General features: G+C 41.8%; 1 protein-coding gene across 3 annotated transcripts in view; it reads left to right on the top strand.

The window, feature by feature from the left end:
* Nucleotides 1-17,588, top strand: part of LOC141120431 (catenin alpha-2) — an 863,441-nt gene extending 845,853 nt beyond the window's left edge. For all 3 annotated transcript variants that reach the window (XM_073611011.1, XM_073611012.1, XM_073611013.1), the window contains one exon: nt 14,428-17,588. In XM_073611011.1, the coding sequence (XP_073467112.1) occupies nt 14,428-14,715 (288 nt within the window). In that variant the 3' untranslated portion in view covers nt 14,716-17,588. The remainder of the gene's footprint in view (nt 1-14,427) is intronic.
* Nucleotides 17,589-18,574: the final 986 nt, after the last annotated feature.

Consider the following 18,574-nt stretch of genomic DNA (forward strand, 5'->3'; position numbering starts at 1 on the left):
GAAAGAAGAAAGAAAGAAAGAAAGAAAGAAAGAAAGAAAGAAAGAAAGAAAGAAAGAAGAAAGAAAGAAAGAAAGAAAGAAAGAAAGAAAGAAAGAAAGAAAGAAAGAAGGGGGATGGGGAAAGAAAGAAAGAAAGAAAGAAAGAAAGAAAGAAAGAAAGAAAGAAAGAAAGAAAGAAAGAAAAGAAAGAAAGAAAGAAAGAAAGAAAGAGAGGGGATGGGGAAAAATGAAGGAAAGAGAAAGAAAGCGACAAAAAGAATGGAAAGAAAGAAGAGAAGGGGGTGGAGACGGAAGGTAGGGAAGAGCATCCCCTACATCAGTGTACTCACTGGAGGCAGGAGGGACTGGATGGATGGATGGATCAGACTCCTGTTGTCCTTTTCCTTTTCCTGGGCTTCAGCTTGAATCTTCCCGCCCACACATCCCCTTCTCTGAGGCAGAACAGAGAACACTGCCGAGGAGAGTGGGCGGGGCAGACACAGGAGGAGAGAGGACGGGAGGAGGAGGGGCAGAAGCTCTCTCTCCTCTTCTGTCTGGCTGTGCGGGCAGCAGGGGGAGGGGGGAGATCTGTCAGAGCTCTACTGTGCGGCTCTCCCTCCCTGTCTGTGATCCGGAGATGTATGTGAGCTCCGATCACAGGTCTAACTTGCCGCCTGTTATCTCTCCCTGTAGCAGAGCGAGGGGACTTGGGACGGAGATCTCTGCTGCTGAATGAGGCGGCTCTCTAATTAGGTAAACAATCCAGCTGTGCGAGGCCCCTATGACTGCGAGGCCTGAGGCCACCGCCTATTTTGCCTAATTAGAGAGCCGCCTCTGCAAATGCACCCCACACTTTTCAGATATTTATTTGTAAAAAATTTGAAAACCATTTATAATTTTCCTTCCACTTCACAATTATGTGCCACTTTGTGTTGGTATAACACATAATCCCGATAAAATACATTTATGTTTTTGGTTGTAACATGACAAAATGTGGAAAATGTCAAGGGTATGACCACTTTTTCAAGGCACTATGTGTATATATTTAGGGAGAGAGAGAGAGAAGAGAGTGAAGAATGCATACGATACATATGTATGTTTACTGACATTACTTTTTTCCGTTTCATATATTTGGTTCTGCTCAGGCTACACTTTTCATTTTTCTGGTTGACTAACTTATGAATACATATAAAGATTTTTCTAGACTTGAGTTCCCCTTTTCTAAATATCACATTTAGTATAGGTTGGGAGCTGCACATATAATAAAATCCCCTTTACATAACAGCATTATAATAAAATAAATACTTAGCATGCTTTAGCACTGCCGGAGGAAATTTTCCAGATGGGAGTGAAATTTTCCATAAATCATAAAATGAAGCATTGATGAAACCAGTAATAGTTATATATTAAATCTTATAACATATCTCTGCACCTAATCCAGTCATATATAAAAATAATGTGTGCACACATATAAGTGTAACCTCTATGCACAGATGTAAACCTACAGTTTAGACCTCTACTATTTCAACATACTAACAAAATATCTACCCCCCCCCCAACATTGTCTGCCCCTTCAGTCAAAATTTTCTCTCTTCTGCAGTCACCACCACCAACAAGCCAGAAATCCTTCACTTATCTGTAGCACCCTGATGTTTAGGCAGGGTTGCTAGTAAATTTACCTGCCAGGTATAGTTAGTTGCCTTGGCCAATTGATAGGAGATCAATTGATTCCACCCTAAGCCTGGAATTCCTGCACGTCTCTCTTCTGTCACTAGATGGCCGGGTATCTGGTGGCATTAGATAAGACCAGGGCATTGCAAGGACAGATTAAGAATAGATGGATTTTTTTTTTATCCAATGGACAGGGACCTTCTTGGGTACCTTGCCTGCTGGAAGAGCCTATTTATTTGGATGAGGTCAGGTGATCGGGGTTCTGTGCCACCTGGACGGCTGTCTGGCTGGACGTTTGATGTACTGCCCCAGGCTGCTAGGCCAGAGCCTGAGGCCTATCCCGGGGATATCTGGCTGCTAGGGTGTCTGAGGGCCTACCCAGAAGCAAGAGAGAAGCGCAGGGTTGGACTGCGGCTTGCAGTCCAACCAAAAGTGACAGTTCTGCTGGCCAGAGAACCATCGTGGTCGGAGGTAGAGGGGAAGCTGTCGCCATTAAGGGACCCATTCACCTTGTTACCAGAGACCACTGTGAGTAGCTGAAGCAAGTACTAGAGCAGTATTCTCACCAACCGGGGACGGTGAAGAATTGGGAAACTTCAGCAGGTGTCAAGCCAGGGACCCAGCCAGCGGAGGTGATGCTTGCAGAGCAGCATTATGTGCCAAGCCAGGGACCGAGCAGGCCAGTGGGGTGACGCTTGAGGAGTATCCTGAATGCCAGACTAGGGACCCAGCAGGGACATGGGGGTGACGCTTGAGGAAGATACTCAGTGAGAAGATTGGAAGAACTCAGGAGATCCAGTGGCAGTGGATCAGCAAGTCTAGTGAGAGAGACTGGGTGCTTGGTTGAGTGAAGATCTACGATAGGAGATTGTAGGGGAAGTGAAAGAGTTAATGTAATCTTTGTTAGGAACTGTTCAAGGTTGTTGCCATAGGAGGCAGTGTGCCTACACATGCAGATGTCCCATCTGGGGTGCCTTTCCCTGCATGGCTGTTAACATTGCAACTACTAAAGGGTGTCCTGGCCCTAAACCCTTTCTCCCGCAGTTCTGTTTAAGAGACAATAAATCTCTTTGTAATCAAGAGGTGTCTGGCGACCATGAATCTACCTTGCATCACACCCAGCATGCCTCGTAACCCACCCTACATAGAAGGATGTCAGCTATCACTAACTCTGGAGGTTCTCATTAGACATATCCTATCCAGGACTTTTTTTTTAGCGGGAATGTGGGGGAATGTGGGGGAATGTGGGGGAATGTGGGGGAATGCAGTTCCAGCACCTCCAGTACTGAATGTACTGTATGTAATGAGGGTGCTGGGGTGTGCTGGAGGGCCTATAGATGCTGGCTTCTAGGAGATATATTGTTGCTGGAGGGAATCTATTTTTGCATAGTGGTCTATTGTTGCTGGGGAGGTCTATTGATGATAGTTTGCTGGGTGGGTGAGGGGATGTTTATGTTTAAGAGGTGGGTGGGGGGCGGGTGAGATCAAGAAATAGTGCTGGGTAGGGGGTGGAGACAAGAATTGACTCAGAATGGAGACAAGAATTGACTCAGAAAGGGGAAGTTCCTGCAACTATTCTCAGAGAAAAAAGCCCTGATCCTATCCCTGTACACCAAATCCCCTCTAGAGTCACATATTTCCTCCCCTCCAGAAGGACACATACCCATATCCTGTACTGTGTACTGCTTGTACAACAGTCATGTGCAGATAGGGGCGTTCGGTGGAACTCACCCATCTCCTGGATCTCACTATCGATGTTGTTGGTGGGACAGGAAGTGAGGATAAATTCTTTAATCCTTCACAGCTTTATGCAATACAAAAAAAAACCCAAAACACTATTAACTATTGCCTATTATTGCCTACGCCTCCAGACTGACACATGCACATGAAGGCATTTTTATTTTTGCATAACTTGCATTAAAGGGGTCTAAAATAAGGTATGTAATCAAAACAGAAAGATTTATTTTTTTTTTAAATGCCATTGGTATGTTGATAAGTAGGAAAGTAGGAATCAGGGAAGGCAAAACATAAAAAGGTTAAACGTCAGCTTTAAAAACTGAGTGTCCAGTACAAAACTGGACAGGTGGCAACTCTTGGGCCAATTAACCCATCATTATGTTTTTGGGAGGTCTTCTAATGCCTTGATCTACCTAGAACAAAATGCAGGAGCTGCATGGACCACCTGAGTCAGATTTGGCAGTCATTTACGCTGCTTCTAGCCTGGCTAAAATATAATTCTGCCCTGTGTAACCTGCCTTTCATGCTTCCACGTGTGTAAATAAATCTCTAGTGTAGTGGGTTTAGAGCAAGGGTAACACTGACGATAAGTAGGGTTGCACCGATACCAGTATTGGTGCTAATACTAAGCATCTTCAGGAGTACTCATACTCATACAAATGCTCCGATTCCTGAAACGGATACCTTTGCGGTGCAATTTGAGCCCATGCCAAATGAATGGGCTCAAATCATACTGCAAAAAATTGTATGTGATTTCAAGAAGAATGCGGTGTGATTCCTGTCCCAATCACATTCGATTCCTCCCCCCCCTACTCCTGTGTGAACTCAGACTTGTCATTGCGACTTCAGCCTGGGTTCACACATGGACTTCGGACAGTGACCACACTGCATTCCTGTTCAAATTGCATGCGATTCTTTGCAGTGAGATTGAGCCCATTAATTTTGCACTGCAAAGGTATCGGTACTGGGTGTCAGCGAGTACTTGACCGAAAGTATCAGCACTCGCACTCACCGGTAAAAAAATGGCATGGGTCCAACCCTAAAGATAAGGATACTGGCAACTGCAGGGAATTAGTAACCAGAGTTAAATTGAACTATAGAGCCATTTAAACTGAAACGCCAGCCAAAACATTGTGTTTTTTTCATAGATTGGAGGGATAGAACCTCTGCCAGGCTTTCATATTATCTGTGGCCCTAAAAATCATGGTGGTAAGAATTGAAGAACAAACCTTGTCTATAGAGACATCCCTTCTCCACTCTATCCAAAGCGAAAAAATAAAAATAAAATAAATAAAACTGTCTTGTTCAATACACATTACAATCTGATTTCACTATCTCCTGCCTTGGATCTACCTACAATCCCCTCTTATATCTACCAATAACTCCAAAGTACAAGGGCCTCCTGATTGGATAAGATTGAGTGGATTGTTTTACATAGTTTTGGTAAATCTAGGGCGGCATTCAGACCCGATTTTCAGGCATTTTCATTTGAGTTTTTAAAAATTATTTTTATTATTATACAGGATGTATATAGTGCCAACAGTTTGCACTTTTTCCTATTACAATACAGTTTATTACAGAAGGGACATGGAGCTTACAATCTAAAGGGAGGGGGAGGTGGTACGAAATTTAATAGCTGCGGGGGGTTATCTGATGGAGATGGCTCGGGTACAGTTCTTAGGTGGAGGTGGGGTAGGCTTCCCTGAATAAGTGAGTTTCCAGGGATCGTCTAAAGACGGCCAAGGTAGGGGTTGACCAGATATACTGGGGCAGGGAGTTCCAGAGGATGGGAGAGGCTCTGGAGAAAGTCCTGAAGGCGACCATGGGAGGAGGTAACAAGCGGAGCTAGAGAGCAGGAGGTTTTGGGAAGAGCGGAGGGGACTATTTGGGCATGATCTGCAGATGAGGTTGGTGATATAGCTGGGAACAATGTTGTGGATGGCCATGTATGTTGTGGTTAGTATTTTGAATTTCATACGATAGGGTAGGGTCTTTTTGCGTACGTATAAGAGCATGCTAGAAGTGTATCTCAAGTCAATTACATGTGTAGGTTGGACCAGTTCACACCAGAACACAGTACGGGAAAGACGTGTTCCGTGCACCTTGTTCAGAAGGTGGACATTAATGGAAACGCCTGAAACCGCTCCAATTGAACATTTTGACAGAAATATTTCAGGCATCTTTAAGCCTGCAAGAACTGGTCTCCTCCCCCTCATGGGCTAAAACAAAAATTCCTGAAGCTTGAGGGTCTGTTCACACCAGCATCACACCCCCTCCCCTCCTTCATCCTCCTGGGACTTCACATGTCCCAGAAGGCTGCAGAACCATTCACAAAGCACCATGCAAGCTCGCACATCTACGGTGGGGAGCCAGCTGTGGTTCCTCACTTTGCAGCTTCTGTATCCAAGATGGTGGTGCCAGGGACCCACAGCGGTAAGAAGAACCAGCTGCGGGAAGACAGCACTAAATCACCAGGCACCTGATTTTTCATTATTAAACAGTATTTGTAGCTGCTGACTTTTAAAAAACAAACAGAGATTGATCGGAAAAGGAAATTATTATTATTTTGAAGTATGTTAAAGAAGTTCGTACAGAGATTGTACAATCAGATTGCAGCATGTGTGCCCAGCTACTTCCTAAATGCAAAATTGTCAACTTAGGCTGGCGTGCAACTTTAACAAGCCACAAAGGTAAAAATAAAGTCTTAGTAAAGCCTATAATAAAATGGTAATGAGATGTTGGCTTTTCTTTATCTGAAAGACCCTGGTATCTTCCGTCTCTGCTTATTTTGCTGTTACACCCCTCTCATTATTTTGCACATAATACCTCGGATGCTCTTTGCATATATGCACTCCGACAAGAGTTATTGAAATGTTTCTTCTTTGCAAAATTGTGTAATCAGGTTACATAATGCGACATATTTCACGCTTATCTTTTTGTATTGGCAGACATTACGCTTATATTGTAACGATCCATCTTTCCTCTCCTCTTTTAATAGACAAACAAACAAAAGACTGCGCAGATATAGGAATCTGACTTCAACATATGGAGCCCATCCAGCTCGCCCATTTTAAGAGTCTTTTTACATTTTACGATGACATTATGCGGAGAGGAGTCGAAACTGTATTTTTCTTGCTGTCATGTTTCAGGAGCTCTTGCTGAAGTTGAAGTGTGTTTTTTTTTTTTTTAATATTTAGCATTTTTTTGATAAGACTGCCCAACAGCGAGTTCTGAAGAGAATTAAAGCTGACCATAGATGGGTAGAATTTTGAATTTAAACTCTTAGGAAAAGAATGTTCTAAGAATGTTTGTCAATTTTTCTAATTATTAATGGGTCAATTCAACATTCATTTTTGACCGTAGTGACATGAAAATTCAAGGGAGCAGGATGGAAAATTCTTCTTGAATGAATGAATTTGTAATAGAGCATGCGGTTTTCGTTTGGTAAAGATCATTCTTTCCAAATTCAAATGTTAAAAGCAATCAAAACCTTTTTAACAACTTTTGAATGTGCTAAGAATGTTTGTATGGATTTTCCTAATTTACCTAAGAATTTTTTTTCAAAACTCTATCCATCAATGGCTAGCTTCACAAAAAAATAAAAATAAACCATGAAAAAAGTATAATCAGCCCAAAATTTTTGCAGAGTCTTTTTTGGCCAAGTATGACGAATTTTAAAATCATTGAAGGCATTCATGGGTACGGTCATCCAAACTTTTGCCAATAGAGAGATATTACAAAGGGAGTCGGGAGTCAACCAGCTTAAAGTCCTTTTAAAAATTCCCCCACTTAGGGTGAATTTTGTTGTCTATTGACTCCAAACATGTCTTTTCCATATCACTGTATGCTTTACAAAAAGGGGCATCCCCCATTAAACAGTTTCCAATGGCCATTTATGTCATTTACTGTCCAATCAAACGAGTCTCTACCAGTTGCACTCCGACACCCAAACAATAATTTTTGCTAAAATTGCACATCTGGGCACAGGTGTATTCTCTGAAAAAAGTGGACCTGTTTGCAAAATCATAAGTTAGGCCCCTCTTTCTCAAGCTTCTTTGCTACACTGCTGTATGCTACAGTGCCTTGCAAAAGTATTCACCCCCTTGGCATTTTTAGGGTTTTGTTGCCTCACAACCTGGAATTAACATGGATTGTTTGAGGATTTGCATCATTTAATTTACAGAACATGCCCACAACTTTGAAGATTTTGTTTTTTTTATTGTGAAGCAAACAACAAATAGGACAAAATAACAGAAAAAGTCAATGTGCATAACTATTCACCCCCCTAAAGTCAATACTTTGTAGAGCCACCTTTTGCGGCTATCACAGCTTCAAGTCACTTTGGATAAGTCTCTATGAGCTTGCCACATCTTACCACTGGGATTTTTGCCCATTCCTCCTTCCACAACTGCTCCAGCTCCTTCAAGTTGGATGGTTTGCACTTGTGAACAGCAATCTTTAAGTCTGACCACAGATTTTCTATTGGATTGAGGTCTGGGCTTTGACTAGGCCATTCCTACACATTTACATGCTTCCCCTTAAACCACTCAAGTGTTGCTTTAGCAGTGTTTTTGGGGTCATTGTCCTGCTGGAAGGTGAACCCCCCTCCTAGCCTCAAATCACACACAGAGTGGTACAGGTTTTGCACAAGAATATCCCTGTATTTAGCACCATCCATCTTTCCCTCAACCCTGACCAGTTTCCCAGTCCCGACTGCTGAAAAACATCCCCACAGCATGATGCTGCCACCACCATGTTTCACAGTGGGGATGGTGTTCTTTGGGTGATGTGATGTGTTAGGTTTGCGCCAGACATAGCGTTTTCTTTGATGGCCAAAAAGTTAAATTTTACTCTCATCAGATCGAAGCACCTTCCTCCATACATTTTGGGAGTCTCCCACATGCCTTTTCCCAAACTCAAAACGTGCTGTTTTGTTTTTTGCTGAAAGTAATGGCTTTCTTCTGGCCACTCTGCCATAAAGCCCAACTCTATGGAGCATACGGCTTATTGTTGTCCTGTGTACAGATACTCCAGTCTCTGCTGTGGAACTCTGCAGCTTCTCCAGGGTTACCTTAGGTCTCTGTGCTGCCTCTCTGATCAATGCCCTCCTTGCCCGGTCCATGAGTTTTGGTGTGTGGCCTTCTCGTGGCAGGTTTGCTGTTGTGCCATGTTCTTTCCATTTGGTTATGATAGATTTGATGGTGCTCCTAGGAATCATAAAATATTTGGATATTTTTTTATAACCTAACCCTGACTTGTACTTCTCAACAACATTGTCCCTTACTTGTTTGGAGAGTTCCTTGGTTTTTATGGCAGTGTTTGGTTAGTGGTGCCTCTGGGGCCTTTCAAAAAGGTGTGTATATGTAATGACAGATCATGTGACACCTAGATTGCACACAGGTGGACATGATTTCACTAATTATGTGACTTCTGAAGGTAATTGGTTGCACCAGAGCTTTTTATGGGCTTCATAACAAAGGGGGTGAATACATATGCACATGACAATTATAATTTTTTTATGTCTGAAAAATAGTTTTATGTATATATTTTTCTAATTTTACTTCACCAACTTAGACTATTGTGTTCTGATCCATCACATATAATTCAGATTAAAAAAAAACACTGAACTAAAGGCTGTAATGTAACAAAATAGGTAAAAAGCCAAGGGAGTGAATACTTTTGCAAGGCACTGTATGGGTGCACATGGGTACATACTGGGTGCTTAGTGACATCCAGCATCTTTGCATGGATGCAAACCATTGGTGTCCAGCTCAGTCAAAGGTGCTGATCAAATGCCACTTGTGTGAGCGGTTACATGCAATCAGCATCACTACCAGCCGTTCATTTTTGCCCAAAAACATCTGTGCCCCTCAGACCTCAGAGCAGCCATTCTCAAACTGGGTTCCACAGAACCATGGGGTTCCTCCAAAATTTGCTGAGGTTTTCCTTAGCTGTGACTGATTGACTTCCCATTTGATGGTGCCTGCATAGTTTCAGACCCAATACCACAAGGCACAAGTCAGTGGCATGGCACCAATTATCTCTTCAGCTATCTGTAAGGATGCCATTCTGACCACCACTGTCAGGGGGGCTTTTATTGGCCATATCCTTCTTAAACAGGGTTCCATGGAACCCTAGGGTTCCCCCAGAGGTTACTGAGGGTTCCTTGACCTGTGGTTGATTAACCTCTCATTTGATGGTGCCTGCATAATTCCAGGGCCAATGCCACTTAACAGAGTCAGTGGCATGGCACCAATGATCTCTTTGGCTATCTGTTCTGGTGCCATTCTGACCTCCACTGTAAGGGAGGCTTTTTTTTAATTGGTTTTAAAATGGATTCCCAAGACTTAAAAGTCCTTCAAGGGTAAAAATGTTGAGGAAGCATACCTTAGACCATGGAGGGATTTCCACTCACTTTCTGTTTCAGCTATGGGACAAAGAAATCTCCCCAAGGGGACACAAAAAACAAAACAAAACTTAGGTTATAACTCTCTATTACTCTATCCAAAAAAGTTTTACTTTAAGTTCTATTTTAGAACTGGCAGAGCAATTTTAGATAGTATATAATTTTCATCCATTAAATGTACTTTGAATTTAAAATTTTACTTTAAGTGGAGAATTATTTTACCATATTACATCCAATGTGGACAAATGGCTACTATTAATTTTTCTTTTTTTAATTCAAATATGTTCTCAAGGCAACCTTCTATGGTTACTAAATAAACACATTATAGGAACATATTATAGGAACACAATGTAATTTCTTGTACCGAGGTACTATTATCATTTCTAGATTTTATAATCATGAGACATTGCGCTGGATTCTAACATAGACTTTACTGTTCTAGGCATGACGGAGAGAGATGAAGACAGCCCGTTAAACGGGTAATAGAAACCCCTTTGTAGCCATGAGGCTATATTCCTCCGTCACCGAAAGATTACACTATGTTTTTGTGCCTGTTTGAGCACGTCACATTGTCTTACAACTCTGACTTTTATATGTAGATTTCCCTACTTTTCTTTCAGCATATTTGTCTCAATAAACATGTATTTGTTTGTGGCTCAGATATAGGACCTGACATAGCATCCCTCTTTTCCCTGAGTGTATAAATAGCATTTCTGCAGCGCGATCTGTGTCAGCGCTCTACTTAATATGGAAATTTCAACCATTGCGTGTCATCGCTTTGATGTGCCTGTTATTCTGCCCACTGCTTTCTTTATTGACACTTAATTTATCTTATTCTTTTAACTTACAGCACCATCAAAGTAAGTCATAAAACATTGGAATTAAAAAGTGGTTTTTGAAGGCCCTTTGCTAGAATTTGCTGAAGGCGCCAGATAAGAGTTGGGGTTTAAGTTGGTAATCTTAGCTAATTAGTATGTATTTTATTTGACAGACTGAATAAAACAAAAATAATGGCTGATGATTATCTTTTGTCTATATCTCTTTTGACATGTGTATGTAAACTAGTGGACCTATATTTATGCCAAACTCCAGCAAAACAATTTTTGGGGTATTGGATAAACGTCAGAAATACTTCTGACATTTTTTATTGCTCTGTACCCTGTTAGGGAGATTTCACTCTAAACAATGGGGCATAATTCCTCCCACTGATACCAACAATGGGGCACTATTCTTCCCACTGACACCAACGATAAGGCACTATTATTCCCACTGAAACCAATGCTAGAGCACTATACCTCCCATTGACACTAAAGATGGGGCACTATTTCTCCCACTGACACCAATGATGAGGCACTAGTCCTCTTACTGACACCAATGATGGAGCACTATTCCTTCCGCTGATACCAATGATGGGGCACTATTCTTCCTACTGACACCAACAATGGGGCACTATTCCTCTCACTGACATACAACATTAGAGCATTAGTCCTCCCACTGATACCAATTTCCTGCCTCTGTGACAGCAGGACAAGAAATCAGGGAAGATGTTTTCATTAGAATGGGAAGTCACAGGCAGTGATAATAACCTTGCAGATGTTCTAGGCCTTCCCCATTTTACTGATAACATGTGTTTTGTTGTAATCTGTATTTCCATTGGAGAGATTTCCTATCACTATCTATTCCAGCTGGAAGAGAGGGAAATTCTATATAGTAGAAGGATAGTGGTTCCAAATCTACCCCATTCTGGCCAAAGAAAAAAAATCTCAACCGGAAGAGAGTGAAATTCTAGTTAGTAGGCTCATAGACTTCAGTTAAAATCTGTGGTTCTAGCACTATCCTATTCTGGCCAAAAAAAATAAAAAATTTGGTCTGAAGTATGAAGGCTTCAATGTGGCTTTTTAATGCAGGACTTCACTCAAAAGGGGAAGTTCTGCTTGTTTGTATCCTACCCCTTTCCACTGCCACATTAGACAGGATTTGGGGGGGGGGGGGGGGGAGTGGGTACCTGGTTTTGACAGGTACCTGCTCTCACTTCTGGCTCAGATTGCTGTAGTGATCTGAGCCGGACGTTTGCTCACTCCCCTTCTACCGCAGTCTTCTGGGACACATCACAGGTCCCAGAGGACTATGGGACCATTCACAAGGTACATTGGAGATCACATATGTGCAGTAGGAATCCGCCTGTGAAGCCGCAAGGCTTCACTTCCTGTTTCCCTTACTTGAGATGCCTGCGCCTGCACCCAAAGCCATTTGAAGAATCTGCTTGGGTGAGGAAATGGTTGGATCCCTGGACAGGTAAGTGTCCTTATATTAAAAAAAAACCACCAAAAATCCTAAAAAAAAATTAAAAAAAAAACATTTGAAAAAAAAAAAAAAATTTAAACTTACCTTAACCTTTGTTGCTAGGCAGTCTTCCTAATCTTCCTCTTCCTTTTCCGCGGCGTCTTCTGCTCCTCGGTGAGCGGCCCCATTGTCTTCTGGGAACTGTGTGTGTTCCCAGAACACCACGGGGCCATTCACAGAGCACCGCTCGCGCGTGCGCAGTAGGAAGGTTTCCCTTACCTAGGATGGCGGTGCCGGGACCCGAGAGCCGAGGGACGGGTTGGCCTCGGGCGGCCGACATCGCGGGCATCCAGGACAGGTAAGTACTTATTTAAAGTCAGCAGCTACAGTGTTTATAGCTGCTGACTTTTAATTTTTTTTTTTTTACGGCCGGAATCCCACTTTAAGTGCTTTTAAATGTCCAGTTGAGGTGCAGATAGGGTATGTTGGGTGTGTCTAGGAAAAGGAAGCACAAAATTGTCTGAAATGGAAGCGGATGTGTGAGACAATGGAGGAAAGCAAAAAATGGGATGTGGAAGGCTGAATCATTCAAAAAGAATCAAACATAAGCATAAGATTATGACCTATAGCCAAGCAGGCTCTTGTAGGCTACTTTTGGGGAGAACTGTGATCTGTAGGACCCCTCTTGCAAAGTGAAAACCCAACTTTACCAAATATTTAGATAAAGTGGGTATTGCCATGCTATATACTGTATGGCTCAACAACCATTTTTTTTTAAATTACACTGTGATTAGTAATTCTGCTAGTAGGTGGTAGTAATGTATAATGTATTGCTCTGTCTTGGAACTACATGGTCATTTCCCATTTATGTGTTTCTGTTGGTTTCCTATAAAACAACAAGAGGTTTAGTCATGTGTCCAGCAACATCATGACTGGTTAAAAACATAACTGCAGCTGCTTTCCAACAGTGAGGAAGAGTTAGGACTCCTATTAGCTTTTATTACAGTCTGGGTCTCCAATGGTGAGATTTTTTTTCCCTGTTTATCCTGGTGACCACACAGAATGTGAGGGAAATACACAAAGAAACAAAGGCACTATTAAAGGAGAAGTGTGAGATTGTAGAAAACATTAATTCTCAACTTCATGGCTGCATGATTGCTGTGATGCTGTTTCTGTGCCCCACCGGCTCTAAGACCGAAAACTGAGCGATCACATGACCACTGTGACCACCTCTGAGCTCTGCCCTTCCAATGCTCACTGGAGCAATGGACTGTGATTATGCCCACTAGATAAAGCTGAAGTAATCATATTATACATATTATGAGAATTATTCATGACAGCTGTCTATGGCTAGTTTTAGGTTTGCAACTTTTTATCTTATCTTGCATTTTATTTTTATTTTAATTTTTACCTTTTTTTTTTTTAGTGTCTGCTATGTCATATAATGACTAAATTAACTAAGACGTCACACAAATCACATTCGTTTGAGGCTTTAATTTGCATGGAGAATAGACAGGGCAGACTGGATTACCATCAAGACGAATCCAGTTTGTTTATAACACTCCGGGAGCCTCTGCTTGCTCCGTCTGAAACTTTTATCGTTTCGTTAAATTTACATGTTCTTCCATTCCCAGAAAAAGGCTTTACTTAATTCCTGGTTTACTCTGCTGATGTGTGATATTAATAAAATGATACATTTCCTCCTGCTTTATGGCTTTTTTTAAAGTAATGCATCTGCATAAAAGCTAAACGCTGGCAATGGCTTTCAGAAAACAAGCTCAGCTCTTAGTAAAATGAATTCTGTAGCATTAAAACTCTCTGAGATACAGTCTTCTTATCCTTATGTGTAATGATTACAGATGATCAGAGTTCTGCAAGCAGCTCATTTTATCTGCTCCCATGGTCCAATTCAACTAATTCAGTAGTTTTCTGCTCCATATTTGTTCTTTTTTTTTTCCTTTACCATTTTAATGCAAATTAAAGTGGAATTATGGGTAAAATCAAATAAGTCTGTCACCAGCATTAACAATCATTTTATGACCCAACATAACATAGTTATATTACTTGTTGATCCTGCCTGTTAATCCTACAACTAAATGGATTGTTTTTTTATGTTCTTTAACAGGGTGATAATGCAATTTATTCTGTGCTTAATCCATGCAACATTGTCTAGGGCTGAGATAAGGGGTGGGCAGGAAGGCATCAGCCCCATGATCCAGATCAGTTGCTGGCAACCAGCTCTCCGCAGCTTCAAGTCTGACAGCTAATTCAATTCAATACATGTAAATATTATCCTAAGCCTCACATTTTATTAAAAAGGCATTAAAATTTCTTGTTTTCATTCTTCACAGTTGGACAGTGCCACTTCCCTGATTCAAGCAGCCAAGAATCTGATGAACGCCGTTGTGTTAACCGTAAAGGCTTCATATGTTGCTTCCACCAAATACCAGAAAGTGTATGGCACGGCAGCTGTGAACTCCCCCGTTGTCTCCTGGAAGATGAAAGCTCCAGAGAAGAAACCTCTAGTAAAAAGAGAAAAACCTGAAGAGTACCAGACCCGAGTACGACGAGGATCCCAAAAGAAGCATATTTCCCCTGTCCAGGCTCTTAGTGAATTTAAAGCAATGGATTCCTTCTAGAACTCTAGGCTTTACTAAATGGTTGTTATTTTTTTTTTAAGAAGTCATTTTGTATGCATACCTGCCGATTTGTATGCGTCTGGCATGATCTGAATCTTAGCACTGTCTATTTGCATGCTACCCAAGATTTTATTGGAGTTAAAATATGTTGCACAAAAAAAAGCAAATGAGTATATTGACTGCTGATAAATTTCTAACTTGTATTTTGGCCCTAATCCCATCCTGAAGCTTTGAGACCTTGACAGGAGTTAGCCAGTGGAGAACTAGTCCTGAGTTGCCGGCTACCAGTGATTTCTAGGTGGTTAACTGCTTGACCAAAAATCACCCATTGTTGCATCTCACAATGCCCCTGTCAACACCTACTATGCTGCAAACTGAAAACAAGCAGATTATCTTTATTAGGTGTACATATAGAAACCCCGCCTGCTGGATTTTTGAGGAAAGTGGAAAAATAGTTGAACCTCTAAGGTTATTTTACTGGTTTTTGATGTTGATGTAGGTGACTTGGTTCCCAGGCAGGTGGTTTCTACATCCCAGAGGATCTCCATGGTCTCCTTGACTTGTATTGTAATGTAACAAAAATGTAAATTGAAGCACCATACTACTGCTTAGAGGTCCAGGTATGACTATATTCCAATAAAAGTCAGGGAGACAATCTAAAGAGTAGCATCGTGTTTTGGTGGTCCAATAATGTACCCTTCACCAGTGCTTGGGATTGAAACAATGTAACTGGAATAGAAGTGGATCTTTAATGGTGTTTCCTCCGGGGTGATAACCAGTTGCTGATATAACTTGTGTTTCACTTCTAGTTCCTTCACATTGGTTTCAATATCAAACCCTGGAAAAAGGGGGTGTTTTTTTTAAAACATTGGACTGTCCACCTGACCTTTATTAAAATAAAGTTGTATCTTGACCTTTAAAGGGCTAGTTCACTTTATAAAAAAAGAAAAGGAAGGTAGGGGTTTAACTTTACTCCGTTACTATGCAGAGCTGCACCAGATTTTGCACTCCAGTTTTAGTAAATCAGGGGAAGGCAACCTCAACCCTCCAGCTGGCTGTGGTGAAACTACAAGTCCCATGAGACATTGCAAGACCCTGAAAAGCACAGGCATGACTCCTAGAGGCAGAGGCATGATGGGATTTGTAACTTCACCACAGCTGGAGTGCCGAGGTTGCCTACCCCTGTAGTAAATCAACCCCCATGTTTCCAATCCTGCAGCAAAACTGACACTTCTGGGAGTGTCAAAAAGAGAGCTTTCTGGGCTGTCTGCAGCGCTGCCACTCCCCTATTCCTACATCATCAGAATTTCAACAGCATGTAAATATAAAAACTCTAATAAGATCGGCACTAAAAGTTGCTGCATTTTAAGCCCATTTTCACTGTTTACTATGCTGGAGCCACATTGCTGCAGCATGTAAGGTTTTGATAATTATCCCTGATACAGCTTCTTGTGTTTAGCAGGTGGTGAAAGGGTCTTCCTAAGCAGTATTCTATTTACCTTTTTTTGGATTTTCCTTGCTTTTTCCTACCTTTGTTCTCTACCACATTTTTTTCCCCCAGATAATTTTAATTTATTGAGCAGGGGGAAAATGGTGGTAGAATTACACGAGATAGCAATGTATCTGTTTTGGAAAACACTTGACCACCTTGCATCATTTGCATACAGTCCAACAGTCATGGTGGAAGAACTTTTGGAGACACTCTACTACAGCTAAAGCCTGACACCAGCCCAGACTTTTCATTTAGTTTGGATGGAGTGGGGAAGGTTTATAGCCTCTATTGGGTTTCTATTGTCATCTGTGTACCCGTGGGGGGAGAAGACTTCTGCACACTTCCTGTAAGGAGTGCCGACACAAGCAGAAACACCTTCTAGCCAGATAGGGGGAAAGGTAAGAACTTCTGAGAATCGCTGTCCATTTCTTTCTATCCCAACGACAAACCTGACCTAATTTCTTGTACAGATGCCACAGGAATAGCAAGTAAAGGACAATATCCTCAAAGAGGTCACAGATAGAAATACAAACCTGACAGAGGTGGTAAAGTAGAACCTAACTGTATCGGAGCACCACAAACTAAAAACAATATTTGATTAATTTTTATTATTCAAAGCTCAAACTCGCCCTTCCGTCCATGTCTCCATGCTTTATTTTGTTGAGAAACCACTTTGACAAACACCACCATAGCATTTCTGTCCATCTTGAATAAGAGCAGATGATTCATGTAGCATTTACTTCCTGGAATCCATCTGCTCTTACTTCAGGCATGCAGGCAGGAGGGTGTGCTTACTTGAAAATGCCCCATGCTTCCTCCAGATGAAAAAAAAAAACATTTCCTTTAAAGACTCCTTGGATTTATGACATCAGCTTGACCTAGGCCAGAAATCAAGAAGCAACTGAAGAAATGTAAATTGAGAGAGTCTAGTTCCACTTTAACTTTTCCCCACTCAATACAAAACTAAAAACAATAACAATTGTCTAGAGTTATATCATTAATGTGCCAACAAAAGAGTTCCCTGCAAAAAAGATAATAAATACTGTACTTACCTCTTTCATCAAACACCAGCCTACTGAAATAAAACCATTCGCTGAAGCCTGAACACCCCCAGACCCCATGATTTCCTGGATCAGGCTGTGCTCAGTGGCTCTTCCCACTGACCTCCAAGACTACTCCAGTAGTATAAGGTGTGTGCAGCCTATTGCATTAGGGTGTGCATCCTAAATGCAATAAAACATGGACGGTGTTAGTAGGACAGTGGATGGTGTCAGTAGAGCAGTGGACTTGTCAATAGGGCAGAGGTTGGTGTCAGTAGGGCAGTGGACAGTGTGAGTAGTTTTTTATTTTTGTTATTTTATTTTTGTATTATTTTTTACAATTTTTTTAGGAGCCCTATCGGGGGGCTTTGGTGAAATATCAGCAAGGGGAATTGGCACCGCACAGGGTGATTAGGGTGTGCCCAGGTGCAATCCTGTGTCCAGTAGTGATATTGGGATCAATGAGAGGAACCACACTAGGACTAGGACATTGAGTGTCCTGGAAGCGTTTCAATCTAAATGGATTCCAGTTAGTGATTTCTCCTCAGTACAATGGCATATAATTCAGTGGCCGGCAGGAGAGGTACGTAATTACTATCTTCATTTGCAGGGAACTCTTTTATTGGCACTTTAATTTCAATGATAGGCCTATTTCACACGGGCTTCAGATTGTAAAAAGAAATGTGAACAGCAAGCTTAAACAAAATATTTGCAGAGCTTTCCGCAAGCTTTGTTGAAACTTTAGTACCATTCAACTCCAGTTTATAAATGCTGATCGCAGATTTTAATGGGAGTGTTGATTGTCACTTTAAGCAAACTGTTAGCAGGCTTCATCAGGCTTTTAACAAGCTTGAAGAAGTAAACCAAAACAAATAAAACAGATCTCACACCAAATGATAAGTGTGAAAAGTCCATAAAAAGCTCAAATATAGCTTCCAAATTATATATAGAGCAACCCCGATCCTCCTCTTCTCGGGGCCCCCCGCCGGATCTCTTGGCTCCTCCTCTCTTGTTGGTGCCCCCAATAGGAAACCAATTGCCATGGGGTCACTCCTGCAGGCTCGCTCCCATGCCTTGCTGCTGCATCCATTGACACAGACAGTAGGATTCAGCCCCACCCCATCATCACTGAAGTTGATTGACAGCAGCAGGAGCCAATGGTTCCCACTGCTATCGATCTGCCCAGGGAGGAGCGACAAAGCCAGGAGGGCTGCAGCTCTCATGCACAGCGCTGCATCGCGATGGGGTTCAGGTAAGTATAAGGGGGGTGAGAGGGCGAGTCTATGACACATAAGGTTTTTTACCTTAATGCATAAAATACATTGAG

Source organism: Aquarana catesbeiana, linkage group LG01 (assembly GCF_042186555.1).
Source record: "Aquarana catesbeiana isolate 2022-GZ linkage group LG01, ASM4218655v1, whole genome shotgun sequence".
In the NCBI taxonomy this organism is placed as follows: domain Eukaryota; kingdom Metazoa; phylum Chordata; class Amphibia; order Anura; family Ranidae; genus Aquarana; species Aquarana catesbeiana.